A 22,148-nucleotide genomic window follows, 5' to 3' on the forward strand; every position below is an offset into this window, starting at 1 on the left:
ACATTCTAATTAACGACTCCTTCGCCGCTCGGTCCGTGGGCAGAGTGTCCGCAGCTAACAGGTTAATCATTGGAGCCTCTCCCTCTCCCAGAGTATTGGAGCCACTTGTGTAGCCGCGGACCTGTCCAGGCTTGCAGCGCTGTCAGTCATGGCCGTCCTACCAGGGTCATTCTAGATGTGAAGACGGGACAAACCGCCTCGTGTAAATGTGCGTTTCCACTTTTTTTCCAGCCTGCGGAGGTCTGAAGCTTCCTGCTCTCCTCCAGCGACTCGGCCTCCTGTTTATTTATCTGTCCATAAGCATCACCTATTTCTTAGTCGCCCCAGCTGGGATATTGCCAGCTGGCTGTCAGGAGGTTGCTAGGAAACATGCAGGCCTCTTCGCCGTTTCCTAAGGACAAGGCCCTAGCTCAGCATTATGAGGCCTGGAAACAGCATGCATCAAAGCTAACACAATAGAGACAAGGAGAAGGCTGTGACCCCAGCCTCATCCTCTCGTACCCTCCTCCCCTCACACTACAGGCTTTCTGTGCATCCAAGCTTCTTGGAAATTAATCTCCCCGAATCGGTGGCAGAGGTAGCAGATGTCTGTATAAGGTTGCACTTTCATTTCTCGCTTGCTCTCACTTCGGGGGTTTTTGTGTGTGTTTGTGTGTCCGATGATGTTTGGATTAAAGGGGTGGGGGTTCTGTTCACAACTTGCTAAGACAACACTGCCCTTTTGTTTTTGTTTTGAAAGCCACCCTTTCATCCTCATTCCAATCTCTGCCGATTACATCCCAGCTCGCAGAGGTCTTCTACTCTAGGCCTCGGCCTGCTAAAAAACATTTTGGCATGTGCTCCGAAAAAAGGCGAAGGGGGTGGAGAGCCTGCTTTTACGGCGATTCCCTGCTCCATCGCATGATACAATAGTTGCTTTAGGCAACATCTATTTTATCCGAGGCGATAAATCTCTCTAAGGGCAAGTTGTATGCTTAATTTCCAAAGCATGCAAGACCCACCAGTGAGAAGAGAAAGACACTTACTCAAGGGATGAAACCTGGCACGGCATTGATAAATGTTATCCTCACTTCCAAGCACAATTAACGTTAAGAAGAAGGCAATCCAAGATGGAGCTAATTTGGGACCGTATTGTTTTGTGTTAATCTATTTTGTTTTCTGTCCCGGGAGGGGAGAGGCTTAATGCTTAGTGAAGCATGCATAAACTGCAAGCTCATTAAGAGATGGTCTGTTTATCAGCCTGTACGAAGAGTCCAAAGACATGCTCAGGCAGCTACTGGTGCAGGTTCCCTGTGGGTTTCGGCCCCTCCTCATTAAGTCAGTTCTGGCTATTGATTGGGAAGCTGTGTTTGAAGGAGTCTTACTTAATCCATGCATTATCTTGACAGATTGATCAGACCTGATTGAGAACCTCTTAAAGGAACGAGCGGCCGTAATGGGAAAGTTGGACTCTGTCATCCGTTAGGGTGATTCTGGGAGCAGGAAGAACAAGCTGACATCTTGGAGCAATTGTATTTACAATTAACATGGCTGAAAACGATTGGCCGTATTGATTCCCCTTCCTGCAATTACATATCCATTGTTTACATTCCAGCACTTCAGTTATAAAAAGGAAATCCAATAATTATTGCATTATTTAAAGTTAAAGTGCCACAGACTTTGCTTGCCTCTATGATCTGCTTGATTTACCGTACAGTAAGCTTTTGGAGGCTCTTAATCTGAAAGTCAAAATATATTGGCTTTTAATGAGGCAAAAAAAAAATTAAGACTCGAATGCGTCTGATTGACCATTTGTCCTTTTGGTTTAAATTTGAATAATTATCTCATTGACCATTGTCACAGTGTGAACCGCAGGTTCCCAGGGCTGCGACTGGGTGACCCGGGTCTGATATATGTGCTAAGTGCTCATCTCCATGAAGAATAAATGTCCCAGGCATCGGGACGGATGAAAAGTGTCTTAGGTTGTTATTCCTTGGCTGAACGTCTCAGCAAAAGAGGACTTGAATATTTTTGGAAAGTTCAGCATACCCGTATCATCCGGTGTAATGTCAGAGTTCAGCATTACTCCTGTTTAGGTCTTGTATTTCCTTGGCATAACATGGGTTCCCACTTTGTAGAACCTTTAAGGTATAATGTAAAGGGAACTCGGTGTTCTGAGGGTTCTGGAAATTTGGAAGGTCCATCGTAGAATAGGCAACAATCATGGGTTTTCTAATTGATGGGTTCCTGGTCTACGGCCCTGTTTGCCCAGACCTGGTTGGAATTTAGGTAAAGGGTTAGGCCATGAAGATATGTGGTGCCAGTCCATCTCAGGGTCCTTTTACTTTCATCTATGAATGACTGTCTATTTGCTCTGAATGGAAGTAGGTGGCCGCAAGAGGTCCCCGGTGCGCCCCACCTCCATTCACTGAAACCATAAGAGCGATAAACTTTGGGACTGTTGTCGGATGCTTAAGCGCAAAACAGTCATTTCATCAAAAACCACGCTATAAAAGAAAATTCCATCTATTCCTGGGTGAGCAGTGAATGCAATAATTTGACCATGACTTGATCTTGCAATTTAAGGTCAACTTAGATATTTGCCACAAACAAGACAGTCAAAAGCTTCGTAGCATCTTAAGCTCGCCCATACATATTGGACGTATATTGGCCCAACCTGCTGATTTTCATGGGATTGGATGATCATGTAATGTGTATGGGGACCTCCTGACTTTGCCCTGACAGCAGATGTCAGGGATATTAGGATCAGATGGTTAGATTGCAACTTGCCCAATCTTTTTGTTCTTGTGGAGATAAGCCACCAGAGGTGTTCGGCAACCACTAAAATCTCTTCTACACCGGCCAGCGACCCTGAGTATTTGTTCACCCAATCATTGCATCATGTAAACAGGGCAGCGATCAGCCAAGAAACAAGCAAATACTCACCCGTTGATTGATTGGTTTTTATGGGCTGCCAAAAAATGTATACTTGCCGGCAGCACATCTCCCTATGTAAATGGGGGCTGTGTTGCTAACCGTGATGAAAATGTATGGGAGACAAGCGATCCTATGGACAATTGTGAAGGCCATTTAAATGGGCACCAATTTCGTTGATTGGTGCTCATCTGATTGAGGTCAAGGCGTGTAAAACCACCTTCAATCTCCTCTCCCCAATCAAAATCAATGCACTCTTGTAAGTTGAGCATGCATGTATATGGAGGGGGGTTGTGTAAGGGGGCTGTTCATCTGACGACATATGTATTCCACCACTACATTTACCTTCTAGACCAGCGTTCATACGCAATGTACCCCCATCTCAAATACATGGAGTCAAAGGTCCCCCAAACCTTTCATATACTGTGCTGAAAGGGCGGTGCTAGTACCCTTTAGAGACCAGACCCTTACCCCATGTTGAGAACCGACGTTCTAGACCATCTGGATGACTTGTAGTAACCAATTTTAAGAACTACTTTGGAATAGTGTTAATGAAACCCTTCCCATCATGCCTCGCTCATCTAGATATTCCTAATGCCCCTAAAGCAGCCCCACGATGCTCGCAGTCCGTTACATGAAGCGGCAGATCGTCTCTTACAGGGGTAGATTCCACACAGTCGCAGCGGGATCTGCTGGTGGTCACGTTCCTTGCCTTATGGGACTCGGAGGAGTAGTGCGCTCCTCGGCGTTACTTTATTACACGGTGGTGGCCTGGCTGACCTGTGGTTACTTGTTAGAGATCCTCTGCGGTGGGATTACACTTAATCTCCTGGAAGCCCTTTTTGTCAATAATGACTGCTTGGCCCGCTGTGTTTCAGCTGAAAGGCTATTTATTTGGCTGTGTTTTGGGCTGCATTTTGTAAGTCACTTTTGGCTTCGGCTCCTTTTTTAAAGCTTGAGGGACCCATTAGATGTTTTCTACTGAGCCGATCGCAGATCTCTTACATGTTTACCGTGATAACAAGTTATCTTTGTTGCGTCTGTCTCTGGTTCTGGACCTTCTCTTCACCCCGGGTCCAAGATTTATTTTTGGAGCCCTCCTTGAGATCAAAAGGCAAGAATTAACTCTTTCCCTGAGGACCCCTTCAAACGCCCTTTTTTTTCTTTCAGTTTTTTAAAATGCTCGTGAAAAAACACCATGAAAGTTTTGATATGTTTGTAACGTGTCTTTTTTTCTTTTTGCTTCTGGTTCTCAAATGTAGTAGAATCGCTTATGGGAAGACGACATAAGCCATAGCCAGAGTATGTTTAAAAAAAAAAAAGACCTGTGTCTGTGGTTTTTTTTGAATATTTTGCTCTAGATTTTTAAGTAACATCTGGCCATAGCGAGTAAAAAAATGCAAAATGTCTTGTGTGAATCCAGCTTTTAACGATATACTGAATGGCCACGAGGATTTTCATGTGGCATTTGGCATGAATTTTTGTGCAGATTTTCCGCTGTGGAAAAGCCTCAGCAGATCTGCTACACGTAAATGCACCCTAAAATGGGAAAATCCAGTGACTTCCAACAAGGCCTGGTCACCGGTGCTAGACTAGCAGGTCCAGATTTTCACTGCCAGCCTCGTGCAGTTTTCTCTTTTAATGGTCTGGAGAGTATAGCAAGAATGTCGGGACTGATGAAAAACATCCAGCGTAAGCAGATCCTGTGGATGTAAATAACTCTTCCACAAAAGGGGTCAGAGGAGGGTGTCAAGAATGACGACCAGTCAAATTGCAGCTGAATAGAATATGGGTGCTCCAACTGAAAAACTGGATCACTGAGCAGTGGAATAACATCACCTGAATCAGTGTTTCCCAAACCGCAGTCCTCGGCGGCCTCCCGACGGGTCAGGTCTTCCATAGTAGTGCAGAAGTGATGTGATTATGATCATTGCCACGGGTGTTCTCTGTATAGGATGTCCTCCTATCATAACCTATTAGTGTCTATGGAGATTCTGAAACGCTGACCTGGTTGAATCCAGACCGTTTGTGTGAGTCGGGGTTCACTGCTTATGAACGCTGATGAGAGGGTCATAACTTGGGGGCGATGACCCCTTCCTATCAGCTGCTCAGAGCACATTAGTACCTCCATCTAATTTGCTGAAACTGCAAAGGGCTCTCCTGTCCGAATGGGCCAATATTTCGGCGGAGTGATTTCAACATCTAGTGGAATCTGCGCCACAACTTCTGAAAGCCAAAGGAGGTCCAAAGCTCTACTAGAGGAGGGTCTCTAATAAAGTTGCCATTCAGTGTGTATACAAATTCTAATACTCCTATTGCCATAATGGCAATGGAATTATTATTGCATTCACTGATGGTCAATGAAATAAAACAAGGTAAAAGTTAGAAAAAGTTGCAGAAACTTTTTTACTATCAAATGATTAACCTACAACTTGTGATTTATCAACTGGTAGCCCATGGGGCCATCATAAGCCGCTTTCCAGAGCAGATCTCGGCTGATTAAAGCCTCTGTTTATGTCATATATACCCTGCTATTTAAACTCTAGTAGCTCAGCAGAGTCCGAGTACTTACAACCACACAATCCCATTGTGTCCCGCTGTTAGATGGACCTCCTGGTGGAGCTGGCCGACATCACAGGGAATACTAGCTGCTTCCTTGCCTTTGTTTCTAACCTGGCACTAATAGGAAAAAGCTCTTGCTGCCAGTGCCTTCTTGAGACAAGGTGACAGGTGCCACCATTGGGGGCACTAAGAAGGTAGTATGGCCTAATATTGGGAGATCTATACTTTGGGCATGCCACCTCCTTTGGCTTATTTCGGTGGAGTGCTGACTGTGAGCCAGAGGGAAGTCGGTGTAATCATTTTCTTTTGTTTTGCTAATCTTGTCCCGAGGTTTTTGTGTAGATACAGTTCTTGTTCCACGTAATGCAAATTATTTTTATCCCTCATTTCCTCTCGTATTTATGCCACCTCTTTTAACCCCTGGGAGCGGCGCACAAGCGTACGAGCCGCGAGGAGACCGATGCGCTCCGTCTTCCAGAGATCATAATAAAACCACAAATAATTGCACGCCATTGTATCGCGCTGCAGAGCAGACCTTGGCACGGGCTGAACATGCTAAATGCGCAATAAGATGCTAATAATTCCTTGTCTGAATACCTAGACATCTGGCCGGCTGATGTGACTCTGGGCTTTTGGGTTAAAGAGGGTTTTTTTTGGAAAATATAAACCATATTTCTCTGAGTACAGGGATGCGAAGCATGTGGTTCTTGTCTGTAACCTACCTGCAGACTAGATCCACCGCCCAGGACTGCCCGGCCGGACTGGCAAGGCTTGTGCACAAATGTTCAAATTTGGTATTGATTCCAGGAAGGGTGGACTCCTCTGGAAGCAGGAATGGTGTCTGCATTGTGCATCACGCTGCCTTCTCAGAAGCAGATATGACTCAAGGCTTGTATTTACTTAAAGAGGTATTCCACTTGGGAAGCGAATATTCAAACATTCCGGATATGAAAGCTGTTTGCGCCGTGTTCACGCACAGCTGCTTATGGGTATGAATCGGGAAGCCATTACCCTCTTACCCTACCGTCCTGTTTCTGATGTTTACCCGCACCCCTGCCAGTATGCAACTACATTCCGCACAATTCCCCACTCTGTTTCCGGCCCCTTGTGTGTTCCCGCTAAGCACCGCCCTGCTATTGGTCAGTAATCGGAAGAGGGATAAAAAGCCATCCCTGATCTTTCCTATTGAGCAAGTCCGTCCTGTAGTGCTAGAATGTCTACAGGACGTATCCACGGCAACCTGGAAATAAACACTTCTGTACAAATTCCAGAGCAGAACCACATTGCAAACTTTAATAACTTTTTTGATTAGCATTCGTTTGACAGTAACTTTGCGTAACCAGAATACCCCTTTAAGGGGAAAATGCTCTTTAAGTGTATTTAAAGTGGTGGTCCCATCATGGGCAGCCTTTTTAATATGAAGTCTGTCAGGAGACGCCCAGTAAACAGTTGATCTCGTCAGGGAAAGTTCCCTTTTATAGTTGCAGCCGCTACTCACAGGTAATCTAGTATTGCATGCGGCCATTCAAAGGAATCTGGACATCCAACGGAGCGGGTCTCCCTGCTGCTCAGTAATAGCGCTCCCCACTGGCTAATAGATGGAGGTCCAAAGCCTGAGGCCTCTTTTATGATTTTATTGAGAAACGAGACAACCCTGAATTCACTCGAAGCACTTTTTCAAGCGTTTTGTTGCCGCTTTTAAGTGTTTTTTTTTTTCTTTTCTTCAAAATGCTTTGTCTTTATTCAAAGTGTTTTGTGGTATTTTTGACATGTGTAAAGTTGTTTTTTTTTTGTTTTCAAAATGAAGTGGCATTTTTTTCTGCAGTTTTTTTATAGGCCTCAGTATAAGGCCCAAATACTGCCCATAGACATGCTATAGAAAATCACATTTCCATGAGCGGAAATCAATCACAATTTTCTGCTCGTCAGTGGAAGCCGTCCGATCTGTGGCCCTTCCGCAATTCCATTCCGCATCATCGCCTAGCAATGGCACAGCACTTTCTGTACTGCGCATGGATGCCGGCGCATCGGCTGGCATATCCGCAGCACAGAAAAGAACCATCCGACCAGGTAGGCAGGGGTCTCCAGCCGGGCACGTGGTTGGATTCCTTTTTGGGATCCCGCCTGCGGAATCCGACCCGCCCGTATGTATTCGGCCTAAGACTTGGTAAAACAACACAAAATTTAAAAAAAACACCCAAAAATGCTACAGAAAACCCAATTCATGGCATTTTTTTAGCGTTTTAACGCATAACCTTCTTGGAAAATCTGTAAGCCCCACCCCCACCCCCACTTTGCTGCAGAGTCGCCTCTGGAAAGCCAAGTTCTGCTGAGGCTTCCGGACAATGGGGCCGGCCGGGCCTCGCTCTTCTAAATCACTGGTTTTAGTATTTATTTTAGTTCCTGCGTGTTCCGACTTGCAGACTTGTAGATTGATAAAGTTGTGCTAACTTTTTTTTCCCCTTCTTCCCACCGGAATGTCATGAGTCATGTCCGCATATTTTGCTGAATATTAATAGAGCAGATAAAGAAAACTAACTTTTTAGTGTTTTGTTAAACTGTGATTTCGCAATCTTGAACTAATAGAATAGACTAAGACTGGACAGTAGAGATGAGCGAACGTACTCGGTTCTAGTGTTTTTGGACTCAAGCACCGCTTTTTCCGAGTAACTGACTACTCGGACGAAAAGATTCGGGGTGCGTGGGGGGTTGCAGAGGGAAGTGGGGGGGGGGGGCTTCCCCCTGTTCCCCACTGCTTCCCCCCGCTCCACCCCGGCGCCCCCCGAATCTTTTCGTCTGAGTAGTCAGTTGCTCAGAAAAAGCGGTGCTCGGGTCCAAAAACACCCGAACCGAGTACGTTCGCTCATCTCTATTGGACAGCACACATTGGGGGCTACTGGACCTCCTAGCAGGTTATGCTGAGACTTGTAGTGGCTGTACTGCTGCTAGACCACAGATCAGCCCGGTCTGTTCTTCTACACCAGTGGTCTCCAATCTGTGGCTGCCCTGACAGCCATGCTGGGGGTTGTGGTGTAAGGACACCAAGAGGTTGGAGGCTTGATAGTTATCAGACAATGACTATCATAAAGGATCAGCCTGAAACCCGATACAAGATCATTGCAAACCTTGCACAGATGAGCTTACAATCTACGGCCTCATTCACACGGGCAATGCGCTATTACACCGGACGCATCACGGACCAAAATCGTGTCAATGGACAATAGCCATGAGCGAGTCCCAAGAGTAATTGGCGAAATGGTGCTAATTTCATGTTTTAGCGGTGAGATTTCGTCACGCGCCCAAACATCGCCCCTGTGAATGGATGCATTGGAATTCAATGTGTCACATGGTCACGAGATTTGGCTGACATTTTGTCGCAGCTAAAAAAGAAAAATATTAATTCTGATTATCTGAGTGCCGGTGTGAGCGGAGCCATAACCGGCCGGCCATTCTAATGTGCGCAGTTCGGATGGACAGGGAGGCGTCACGTGGAAATAGGAGCTTTTGCTTGAGAGCAGAATGAATGATGTGCAGCGCGGCGGCGGCCCTCCCCACCTCACCAGGAAATTCCAGGCTTGTCTGCAGGTGGCGGACCGCTGAGGATGTAACCAGCCGTAGACTTTTATGGACTATTTGGAACAGGACTGGGAGGACAGCTGCTCACACATAACTTTTTCATTAAAGAGATGGATTCTCCAGCTGAAGACTTTGTGATTTATGACCTGAGGTTGTGGAGATCTGAAAGAAGCTGAGAAAGAGGCCTCTGTGCTTTTGGGAGAGGGGATAGGGAGTAGTGACGGTGGGGTGAGAGTGTGTATGTGTCTGTGTGTGTGTGTATATGTGTATGTATATGTGTATGTATATGTATACATACATACATACATACATACATACATACATACATACATACATACATACATAACGCACGGCACTTGGCCACAGGTTTTGGAGCGGCTTGGCTACACGCTTTTCTGCTGCAGCCAGCGCTCCCATAGAGAAGAGAGCGGCCACAACGGGAAACAAAATGAACATGCTGCAGCACGGGAATCCGCACCGCAACGCCGGCTTTGCCGTGGCGGATTCACTGTCCTGTGTGGACGAGATTTCTGAGAAATCTCGTCCACATGGCTGGCTAAACCAGGGATTAGCGGCCGCAGGCGGATTAGCCGCGACGAAATACCGGACGGAATTTCCACTGCAAATCCCCCTTGTGTGAACCCAGCCTGACTGCTGTTTTTTGATACAGAATTGCGGCCAGGTTTTAGGGATTTTTCAATTCCGTTTCAAAATCTGCAGGTAGTCCGTGGACCTTTAGTACCGCGGCTTGCGGTAGGCCGCGCGTCTTATTCCGTCCCGTGTAAAAGGTCCCTTAGACCTCATTCACACGATTGTGGTCCCCGTGCATTACAGGCGGGCACAGGACACGCTTCTATAGAAACCAATGGTTTCCTATAAAAACGTTAGGCGCGCTAAATTCGCACACCTAACAAAGATATGACATGCAATTGCAGGTCGCATCTAAGCTCTGGGACCTGACCTATCTTTGGTGCGTGCTTTCCATAGACTTCTATGGGAGCTGGAAAGTGCGCACCTTGGATCGTGCAAACAGGCTAATTAACCCGTTGACGCGATCTTTAGATCTTTTCCCGCGGCTATACTGCGTTCTTACAGCGCCGTATGAACGAGCCCCTATAGTACCTGTACGGATGCTCATTATGGGGTGTTTGCATGAGGATGATGTTTTTGGTACTGACAATACACACGGCCGTGTGCGCGTCTCTCTCGTCCCCCGGGTATTCGCTGCCTTCCATCAGAATGTACTTCTGTCTGTTCTGTTTTAAAGTGGTGCTTCAGCTAAACCGGATCAATATTTCACCTTCCATGCGTGAAGAACCAGATGTTAGAAGTTTCCCATTGTTGGGGGAAAACCGGCCCCACAAGCTCTCCAGCAATCGATGCGCTGATGGCCGCCTTTAAATCTGGCAGGGACGGATCCTTTCCTTTTAGGGGGCATATATTTTTGGTTTAACAGCTGTTTTTAGAGTGATGAGCCTTTAAATAGACAGTGTCAGAGTTCTCAGCTCTTGCATTGTGCAGTTTCCTACTGTCCTCCCAAGTGGCGGCCTTTTTTCTACGCCTGGAGTTTTTTTTTCAAGTTGTTAAAGGAACAGCGCTGTTTTTATAATCCCGTTGACGGCCGGAGCGGGTGGAGAAAATCCCAGGAATTGTCCCTTTTAGCACCGATGACTGAATGGGAAAGCGGCTGGGTTATACAGTGATGCATCTTCTGTACGTCTTTTACTGCATTGATCAGAAGTGCTTCACGGAGTCCAGAGTCTTGTCCAACTCTAGGAAAGTTGGGTCGTACTTTCTGTGAAACTTGTTATAGTGGCCATATTGGATTCTCAGCCAGCTGCTCAGAAACAGACGTAGCTAAAAGGCGGCTGATGTTCTAGTACGGTTTACCATTAGATTAGGGCGACTCGGGGACTTTAGTGTCCTACCGGTTGTGTGAAAAAGTGTCCGATTTGTATGCGACATTGAATGACTATTTTAGGGTGCGATTGGATGCAAATTACGTACGACTTAAAGCAACCCTCTGGTTTCAGGACAAAATTCTGTCCCGGTACCAGAGGGAGGTTGCGGGGGTACCTTACCTGTACTTGAGCTTCTGTTCCTGGCTCTTCTGTTCCACTGATTCCACACTTCGTTTTTGGGCATCCAGGATGGCTGCCATCATTTTCTAACTATGTAATAGACTCTGTGATTGACCAGCGCTAATCATGTGAACAGCACTGGCCAATCACAGAACAGCTACCAGCGCACTATGGATGCTCTAGCCCTCTATAGATGGCAGTGACAATGTTGGCCGCCTGAAAATGGAACCAGTGAACCAAAGGGCCAGGAAGAGAAGATAAAGTAGAGGTAAGTTACCCCTCCGCCTTATGGTGCTGGAACCGAATTTCGTCTATTAGACTGAAAAAAAAATGTTGACAAACTTTCCGTAAACTTGTAATGTATTGCGTCGTGTGGTGGCGTATCGCGTCATGTGGAGGCATATTGCGCCATGTGTAGTAACGCAACCGCATTCATAAATGTCACACGTCACAATGCGACTTGTCTTGCTGCCAGTTATTGCTCTGTAATAACACTTTATTCACATTATCAGAATCAGAGTTTTATTGTAGCAGCTTTTTGTTCCGGTCTTACTTACTTACTTATTACCTTTTTTTCCCCCTATTTCCCGCAGCACTTACAGCAGCACGAGAGCGGGGTGGAAGGCGAGTCGTCCTACTACCACTGCGTGCTTTGCTCTTATTCCACGAAGGCCAAACTCAACTTAATTCAGCATGTCCGTTCTATGAAACACCAACGCAGCGAGAGTCTGCGCAAACTGCAGCGGCTCCAGAAAGGACTTCCGGAAGAGGAAGAAGACCTCGGCCAGATCTTCACCATCAGGACCTCTTCACCTCCTACAGAGTCCGGTCAGTGCTTGCTTGTATTTGTCTGTCCTTTTATTTCCGGTGAGCAGGGCATTGTGGGCACGCCGTTATACGCGCGGCATCGCCGGCACACCTGTGTTTATGAAGACCCATCTGCTTTTTATGTAACTGCAGATTTTCCAACCACACTAACCTTTTCCTCCATCTCCCCCTTGGGGCACTTTCTACTAATTGCTGCAATAATGAGGCTATACAAGTATCTGGAGAGACAGACAATCTTGCCCATACTACCCTTGGGATGCCACGCTGAGTGGAGGATTCTGCGGATCCCGCTACTCGCCGCATACACTCTTCCTACCTAAAGTTCAAATCCAACGTTTCTCCAAATTTCAGACAACGGAGACGAGAATTTAGCGATCTACAGAACGCGTATTACAAATATTTAGTGTCTTTTATAGACACTTTTTTCCTTTTGTGTCATTTTTTTAGTTTGCATAAAATGCAGTCTTTTTTTTTTTGTATGAAAATATTGTTTTTCAGAGTTTTTTTCTTATAGCAGAGTCTGTGGGATAACGCCTGGGAATATAAAAATGCCGTACCTGGAGTATGCCGTGCTTTAAAAAAATGTAATGGACCCAAAATATGCCCCAAAAATGAAGAAAAATGTTGTGCAAAAAAAGTATTGTTTCCATTCCATTTCAGATTACCCTGCAGTAAACATCTGAGAATATGGATGAGCTGTAAATTACCAGATACGAGTTTTTCCTAAAAAGCTGTGTGTGACACCACTCTTAGGCCCCATTCACACCGGCGTATTTTCTGTCCGTGCGCTGTCCATATTTTTGGCTGACTGTATACAGACCGCATAGGACCCATTACAGTTAATGGGTGTATTCAGAAGTGCGGGAGGATCGGGCAGACGCTATCTTTCCCGCCATTGTTTTCATACTCGTGCTCTCTGGCGCAGATTTTGAAAAGCCAGCTAGGGAGAAGAAATTTCCCGACAGAAGCCCAAAGGACTCTCTTTTTGGCCTCTGTTGGGTGACTGTTATATATGTATATATGGTGCATACGCCATAGTCTGAATGCCACCTTACACAACAGTGTTCTACGCTTCCCACTTCTTTATGTACATGGCGGCTCTCGGTCATAGAGATGACATAATGTAGCCATCATGGGGATTGCTCCGGACTGCAGTCCGCCTCGCCTGAAATAGCTGCATATAGGGAAAAGTTTCAATCGCACACACTTTTTTTTTTTTTTTTTAGGTGTGCTGTCCCTTTAAGACTCCTTTCCATTCTGGAGCCTTATTGTATTGTTTCCTTCGCTCTGTTACGGATTTCCCCAGACTTGTAGCTCTGTTTCTATGCGCGGCCAAGAAGGATGCTGGCCGGGCCTCTTACATTCCTCCAGTGAGACCGAATCTTCTTAGTGGACGTATTGTTTCAGCAGATTCTGTTAATCTCTGCCGAGTCCTTGGCATCTCTCCTCTCGCACATTGCCCTCATTGTTACAGGTCTCTGCTGAGAGTGTGTGGGGCTGCAGAGGGTGGGGGTCTAGAAGGGATCCCGAGCACAAAGCCCGCTCCTTGAAGGGAGCTTTTGTTTGGACAGGAAGAGGTTGAGTGTTACTGTCAGACTCTGATTCCACCAGTTGTCTCCCAGTGGCCGGCTCCTCCTCTCTCTCCTGTCCGGACTTCTGTATCTCATTAACCCCATCTTTTGGGCCTTTACCCCTCTCTTTCTGTGGCCCCCTCTGTGAAGCATCTCATGTCAGTCATGTGTGCATACAGCTCCTTCACACTCAATATGTTCCCTATTGTCTGACTAAGCTGTAACACAAGAATACAGATACATGCCTTGTTCAATGCCCAGCGCTACTTGCAGCAAACACCCGTCTACAAGGCTTTCCCCCCTGGCCCTTGGCTTTCACCAAACTGATAACTGCACCCCTAGAGCAAATAATAATGTTTTATGGAGTTTTTCAACGAGAGCAGGACCGTGTAGTCGCTTCCGTTCCTGTTTTAACGTCATTGCACCACAAAAAAAGAAATGTTTTTACTGTTCACATAGCGCCAACGTACAGACAGTTTGTAATCACCCACAGTCCTTACTCGCAATTTGAAGGAGTCGTCAAAAAGTTTAACGCCTCCTGTCCATGGTGGATTCTCGCAAGCGGATTTTCGCCGCGGGAGATCATTTTAAGTCACCGCGATTTTTAGACGTGAGCGTAAAATCGCGATGGATTTCCCGTTCATGTACATCGGGCTGCGCTTTCCATAGTTATCCTATGGAAAGTGTTTCAAGCATGATCCGTGTGCGATTAATCGCTGTGGATCACGCTATGAACTATCGCCCGTGTACAGCCAGTCTTAAGGGAACCGGTCACTAGGTTCCTGCTGTCCGAACTACGGGCAACATGAACTAGGAACGGGCACACACACTGCAGTCGTATGTTTGTTTTATTCTGAAATGTTGTGGCGTTGCAGAAATAACGTAATTGATGATTCGCTCAGAATGGATTTGGAGTCCCGTGGATGCGGTCACTAGACTGACAGGTCTCAGCTTGTTTGTGTGTAAATGGAGACCTGGCAGTCTAGGCAATTCGGGCGTATATGGGCCGGCCTGACCTCACCCACAGGACTCCAACCCCCTTACCCCGTTCCAAGCAGTTTGTCAAAGTAGGTTTTTTGGTTTTTTTTTAAACAATCCAGTGTTTCTGAATAAGACAGACATGACTGCATTGCGAGCGTCTGCCCGAAGTTCATGCTTCCTGTAGTTCGTACAGCCGGCATCTGATGACTGGTTCCTATCAAAAATTAAAGTAACTGCAGAAAACATCAAATAAAAAGACAAACCTTTACTCCCCTGTTAGATCCTCCGCCGCTCCAGCATTGACACTCCTCTGGTTTCAGCTAATTGTTGTAGCTCGTATATCAGCGTGAGCGCTGCCGGCCATCACTGGCCTTAGTGGTGATACCCGCATACAAGACCACTGAGGCCAATGAGCGGCTGCTGCAATCATGTGGCTGTACAGCGTGTTACCCCTACAGGCAAATGTGGAAAGTCCGGTTGGGACCATTGGAGCATTGGCGCTGGAGTGGTGGGGAGTTAACAGGCGAGTAATGTTTGTTTCTTAATTTTAAAACTTTTCCAGCACCAATTTTAATTTCTTCAACTATCCGATGTACCTTAAGGTGTGCTTTCATGTGGCCGGAACATTTCCATGGGATTTGCCATCATGCAGAAAATTCCACACCAACACCATCATGGCTAGCCTGACCAATTGAAAAATGTCCGAATTCTGCCAGCAATTCCTCATCAAAATCTGCATTGACACTGCAGATTCTGGTGCGAAATTCCACAACGGCAAACTTTGTTGTGTCCTACAGAAGAACATGCGTCGGCGTAAATGCACCAAGGCACGCTATGGCCAATTCATATGTGTGTTGGGGTGCAGAAGCAAACTGGGTAGCCCAGAGGACACTGCCTTATGGAAGACATTCAAGTCCTAGTCCAACCCAGAACGCAATCCTGGATCCTGCAAGACAACAGTGTTACCCAGGCATAGGGCAGGCTGGGATATTATACAAGGCACACTTTAAAAGGCATACTCTGCACCAAATTAACCAATAAATGTCCATGTAACATCTGCCAGAATTTGATTTCCTTTTCTTTTGCAAGAAAATGCTTTAAACAAAAAAACGCAACCCGCTCCTATGAACCCGGCCTTAGCGGCGTAAGAAGTTGTGGCTTTTCCTTTGTTTCTTCTGGCTGGCACCTTATTAATCTGCGGCTACCAGGAGTCTTCAGTATTCATGCTTCCAGGCAGACAGGAGGAGAGCCGGCTCTGGAATGTCAGCAATGCCATGCAGCCTGTTTCTTGTTTGCTCTCCCCTGCTCCGAGCACAGCGACTTGGAAGAGGATATGAAACTCTTCATCCTCCTCAATTTTGTTTTTATTAAAGTGTTTGCCGGGTAATTCTGGCTTCTATTTGATCAGCCCCTGGCTGTGTGAGCGAGCTAGCAGGGCAAGGTTGGGGTGGGACACCGATATCCTTCACAAGTTCTTCATATACCAATATATTATTTCTATATACGTTTTTGGTTTTTTTCCATTCCGGAGTGTTAGATAAGGGAGCGTGGTAAATCATCGCCCCTTTTACCTTGTTTTGTAGCAGTTTGTTATGCCAGCTGTATGCACACAATATGATTCATATCTCACAAACGGGATTTCTAATTATCTCATTTCTTCATCACATTCTTGTACCAGTCCGTGAGACGGCACCAAGGAGGGGTGTGAAGTTGGTGTGGAGCACTACTTCTACAGTACTGAACACCTCCACAAATATTTATGCGCGACTACCTCTTATTACAACACTTTAAGGCCGTATTTACACAGACAATGGCAAATCGCACCCAAGATAGGAGGGCGCAACTCGCAGCTCTCAGGCACACCTTGCAAGTCCTATTCTCAGCTGTAAATCGCACGACAATAGGACCTGCTTTAGTTTTTCTGCTTCGTACTATCAGTGCAAGAGGAAAATCGAGCGTATTAATTAACGTATGGAACACAATGGGTTAAAACAACGTGCGAGTTCTGCGGGTTACGCAAATGCATAGAACTTGCACAATTTTCGTGGCCTAAGGGCATGAGCGCATATCGGCCGGCGTTTTCACGCCCGGCCGATATACACTGCCCCTCTCTGCAAGGGGAGGAGAGGTGGGATGGGCTGGGAGCAGTGCACTGAGCTCCTGCTCCTCACCACTGTTTTCAACAGGAAGGAAGGGGGCCTTGGCTCCGCCCCCATCCTGCCTGCCGCCCCCTTTGCACAGCAACCTTTTGGCTATGGTTTTTTTCTTCCGTAGGTTTCTCTATGGGACTTGAGGAACTCCCAGAAAAAAAAAAAACATATTGCCAATGTAGCCAATTGACATTCATAGCGTTTTTTTGCAAGCATTAAAAAAGTCTGAAAAATAGTTTTTGTGACAGGGGCGGTCTCTGATGGGAGGATCCTCTCTTTCCTTGTGGCCGCCCTGGGGTGCGGCTTCTGGCACCCCTGCTAAACTCTTGATTTGTGAGAAGCCATGTCCTTCCAGGCATTTCACTGCACGGGAAGTATAACAGCCATTCGGATGAACAGCCGTCCTTTTAATACAAGAGCAACTCAAAGTCTTAATATAAAGACGGGCTATCTTGTCTTCCAGAACAACTCGTACAAGTGGGGGCGCTGCTTTATCACTTCCATATGCCATAATATGAATAGGGGGTTGTCTTCTTTAATAACGGGGCTACCAGACAATATTTTGCCAATTGCGTCCACTGTGCTAAAATAACAAAAGGATCCGTACTTACCTGCCGCCGTGATCCAGCGCCGCAGCCCCACCGTGATCCCAGGGTTTGTTGTGACAGATGAAGTCACCAATCGGACGCTGCAGTGTCACCGCCTGTTCTCCTGGCATCGGCCATGGCGCCAAGGGGTTATGAACGGTGGTGCTCTGATTGGCTGCAGTGGTCAGGCAGCTGATTTTAGTAGCTCCATCGCTTCTACCCCCAACCTGTGGAGTCACCTGACCAGCAGTTTGGCGCTCACTAGTGGCTGCCGAGATGTGCTGACAGCACCATGCAGTCCGAGGTGAGCGATGCACATAGTCAAATCAGCTGCATATCTGCAACGGATTCCTGGTCAGAATCTGCACCCATAATGTGGGCTACTAAATGGAACTTGCTGCAGCAGTACCCTTAGGCCTCATGTCCACGGGCATAATACGGCCCGCGCAGATATTTGATGCAGATTTCCGCAGCAGATGCACTGCAGAAGATAATTTAAATTTTTTTTTTTTTGGCTTGCGGGAGATCGCAGATTGCGGATTTTTAACGAGCGGATGTACGCGGATGCACTGAGGATCATCCGCGCGTTGAAAAAAAAAATGCAATCCCACCTCCCAGCCTTTTCCCCACTTTCCTAATTGAATTTAACCTTCAAATCCGCAAATACATTTGCACTGCGGATCTCCCGCACCCATTGAGATCTATGTGGCCATCCGCGCATGATCTACGTTAAAATGGAGCATGCTGCAGTTTTTTTTCCCTGCGTGTGAGATCCAAGAATCGAAATAAATCACATCCGCGGCTGTTAAATTAACCGCGGACGGTCAGTGATTCCCTATGGGAAAATTGATCTGCAAGTGGACATATTGTTTGTACGCGACGAGTGTTTTGGACGCCCCTTCTCAGTTGTGTCTCTTGGGGTCCCGAACAGGAACCTCCCTCCATTAATATAGATATCCGAAACTGATGACCCCCTTTCAGTTATGGCTTGGCCTACAGGCTGCTCATCGCATGGGTTTGGCGTCGGCACACCAGATCTAGCCGAGTTGCCCGGCGTCCGTAGAGCACTGATGAGCTGAATATTCCAAGATGGCCGCGTTATCCGTGTGGATTTCAAGGCTACTTTTTTAATTATAGTCTCTGTGCCTCGCAAGCTTCTCAAGTCTGGAAGAATGCCGACTCTCTCCATGTACAAGTGGGACAGTTCGCTCACCCTCCTCCTTCCCCTCACATGTTCTCTCCCCCACCCCCCCAGTCACTCATTTCGTCTCCCTGCGCAAATTGAAAACGACTAACCTTGTCATATTTAGTGCACTGCTCACAGCCGCTGCCTTCCAGGGCTAATCAGGCACAAACATATTCGCAAAGTTGCTAAGCTCTGAGCTGTCTTCTGAGCATTAAAGTGTCCTGTCTGCCTGGGAGGTCACTCCTATCTTGGCTGCGCCGCTCATGTACGGCCAGTAATATTGATTGATTAATGTATAAAAAGCACCAAATCCATTTGCTTCTATGAAACGGAGCAAAGTGCATTCACTCGCTTGGAATTTTCACCTCATCCTTTTGTTTGAAGGACGTGTATGTTCCGATATTAATACGCCGACCAGGATTTTTTTTTTCTTCTATTTTTATGTTTACTTTCGCTCGTGCAGTTTTTTTCATTTACGCTTTGAAGAGCTCCGCTTATTTGGCGTTTTTGGTCAGTTGCTAAAATTGTCATTTTTAGTCTCTCTAGAATATTTGCAGAGGGACTGTAGCTGTTTTTGGCTAAACCGGTATCCCGGTCTGTTCTATCAAAGTCCGTTAGATCTGTACCACTAACCTTAGTTTTTGATGTAATTTTTTGAGCCAAGTCAGGAGGGGATTCAAAAGGAATAGGAAATATAAGGGAAAGATTCGAGGCCCCCTTAGTCGGCGGAACCCACTAATTGGCGGGTAGAGAACTTTTTATGTATATTGGGGGTCACTCAACTTTCCCCCAACAGATAATGTTAGTCAAAAGAAGGGTTGGATGTGCTTAATCTCAATGCCCTATCCATTTGCTTCCTGGGTGATAAGCTGCCACCAGAACGGCCGAACCAAACATTTATATGTATTGGCAAGACGGGCCTACTCAACTATCGGCTGACCGCTGTGTATGGGCACCTTTATACTTCACCTTCCTGTTGCATAAAGTTCTGGCTCGGACGAGAAAAACTATAATAAATACTACATATGTGCTTCCAGTCTAAAGTAAGCTTTTTACTCTACCCTCTTTTGATCTGCTGTACGAGGGCATGTTGAGAGAGGTGAGCCCATTTGATTTATCTAGGAAAAAACGTTGGCTAGAATAAAGGTACTTTTAGACAGGATGATTGTCGGGAACTTAAAGCGCATGACTCCCCTCCCAACCACAATCACGCCTGCACTATCAGTGTATGAAGGCAGAGCGCTCTGGGGATCTCTTCCGGCCGCCCTCTTCTACTCTCTGTGAACAGGAAGTCATTCAAAGATGAAAGACTGCCTGTTTATACTGAACCAGAGGTCGATCACTAGTTGCTTCATTGCAGTGATCAGAAATGAAGCGACTAGCGACTACTGAGTGAGTTACGTTGGCCAACTATTGGTCAAAATCCCTAATTTAAACGTTTTTTCGGGCGATAGTTGGAAAAGCACCCTAACGCACACAGCTTTCGAGCCAAGATGAAAAGGAATGAGAATATAAAGAAAGGTCTTGCACACCTTTCAAATGGTCTGATGTTAGGGCAAACGAATGTTCTTGTCCAATCATTGACTCACAAGAAGCTGCCCCAGATCAGCCAAAAAAGTCCTCCTCAGCAGCACACATGCCCTTGTGAACGCGGGATATCATGCCGGCAGTGGTGAAACTGTATGTGGGGCGTATGATCATCCATCCTCCATACATTGTGCATCGGCCTGCGTTAAGAACGTGTAGATGACCACCAGTCTGGTTGATCGTCGCTCTTCATCAGGGTCAAATGTTGCTGTGTAAGAGGAATCTTATGCTACTTCTTACTGAACAACGTTTGACTTCCATCAAAAAACTGTATGTTTTCAGCCTTAAATAGCCAAATGCTGTGCGATCCACAATGCCGGCCTAGGTTTCCATTTTCATCTTCCTATATTGTTCTGTGACCTCTCCACCCGCGGAAGAGAGGTTGATGGCGAGCGCATCCACAGCCGTCACCTTTTAGATCTTTTGCCACGTTTACCGGATCACACAGTATGGAACAGAAAAGTGAATTTTCTCCTAAAGCCTTAAGTGGGGAAGCCATGCTAATTGTAAATCAATGCATCTTAAAATGTACCATTGATCTGCAGTTAGAACTTAGAAGGGAAACTGTAATTACTGCCTGATTCAAGGGCTTTTTATTCCTGGGTTCCAAGCAAAATAAATAGAGATGACTGAGGAAGCGGCTGACTTCTTCATTAAAGTGGCACGCTTTGATTTTTGTATTGTTTGTTCTCCTATTTTTTTTTATAATTTTTGTATTTATTCTTAATATTTCCAGATTTAAAAAAAATAACCTGCGTCTAGCTAGTCGCCACTTGCCTTTTACCCAGATAGCTAGCCACACATTGGAGGGTGCCTATTCTTCACCAAAACCTTGTGGATTGAGATTCTCGAAAAGGGCACCAACTCCTTGGAACTCGACTGGCATTCTTTGGCACAGGCTTCCATTCGGCACACTGTTCTATCGCCACGCCAGAAAGCATGCTGGGAGTTCCGCTTGTCCCTCACACATTTGACGTTTTCCCTGTCACTGTTTCCTAACAAGCTTGGAACAAGTGGCAGCTGCTGGCTAGAAATTGATTTAATTAATTGCTATGCCAATAAGCCAGCTCGTTACGCCTGCCATTGGTTCGGAGAATGGCTAACAAGTCCACTGATCAATGGAGCCAATAAAGATTTTTACTCATTAATGAGCAGAGCACTAATTACTGTTATCCGGTGACCAATTAGGCTTAGTGCCTCATATGCTGGTGCGCGCAACTTTACCGGTTAGCGTACAGTAGAGAAACGGCAGCGGGCACCTAGTGGATTGTAAACAAGGGCACTGTGTCCTTGAAAGGGTCATTTGGCACAGTACGGGCAGCCACAGGGATGGGAAGAGTTGCTACGGTCGTGTACTTAAAAGGCTGCTCCATTTGCTGTGTAGTCTATGAATAATGAATTATATCAGTTATTTCAATTAAAGCACATTTTTATCTAAAAAAAAGAAGAAAAAAAACTACCATTAATATAAGGCCTTGTGTTACCGTCTTTTGACAAGTTGTTAAGGATTCTGCTCAGTTGTTGGAAAGTTGGGTGACAACAAAAAGTTTCCATTACTGTTCTCACATGGTTTGTCACTCAACTTTCTCCGACCCGCCTCAGTGATAACACCACTTTAATTATATCTAGGTGGTTTTGGCAACCGTCTTTGTCTTATTCGCTGTTACATGTGAGCAGGAAAAGAAACAGATATAAGATTTTTACCAACTTGACAGATGAGGAAGACCCTTTAAATGGTGAGCCGGTACCTCCACACACTGATTGATCTCGTGTTTTAGATTGTGGTGTGGACACGGTATGGCGGCTGTTTACATGCAGTCATGACTAAGTGGATGTCCCATCTATCAGATGGAGCCGTGTGGGTGGCTGGTGGATACCAAGTGCCGCGGGCTGAAGATGATGGAACATATGGAGTGTATTGGAGCTCACGGCTGGGATTTGTGGTGAGGTTGGATGCTATTCAGCGAGGTCTCAGCCGAGTCCCCTGGAATCTGCTACTTCTCAACTTGTCTGCTCCTTCTGTATTGACCTGGTCAGACCCCTTGTGAGCCTCCTAATTGAAAATTAATACAGGATCAATGCAGAATGCAATTTGCATATTGATCATACACAGCACTGAATGCACC

General features: G+C 46.1%; 1 protein-coding gene across 3 annotated transcripts in view; it reads left to right on the forward strand.

Moving 5' to 3' along the window:
- ZFHX3 (zinc finger homeobox 3) overlaps positions 1 to 22,148 on the forward strand; it is a 90,870-nt gene that overhangs the window by 48,360 nt on the left and 20,362 nt on the right. For all 3 annotated transcript variants that reach the window (XM_066582482.1, XM_066582480.1, XM_066582481.1), the window contains exon 4: positions 11,726 to 11,960. In XM_066582482.1, the coding sequence (XP_066438579.1) occupies positions 11,726 to 11,960 (235 nt within the window). The remainder of the gene's footprint in view (positions 1 to 11,725; positions 11,961 to 22,148) is intronic.

The sequence above is a fragment of the Eleutherodactylus coqui genome, chromosome 11 (assembly GCF_035609145.1).
Source record: "Eleutherodactylus coqui strain aEleCoq1 chromosome 11, aEleCoq1.hap1, whole genome shotgun sequence".
Taxonomy (NCBI): Eukaryota; Metazoa; Chordata; class Amphibia; order Anura; family Eleutherodactylidae; genus Eleutherodactylus; species Eleutherodactylus coqui.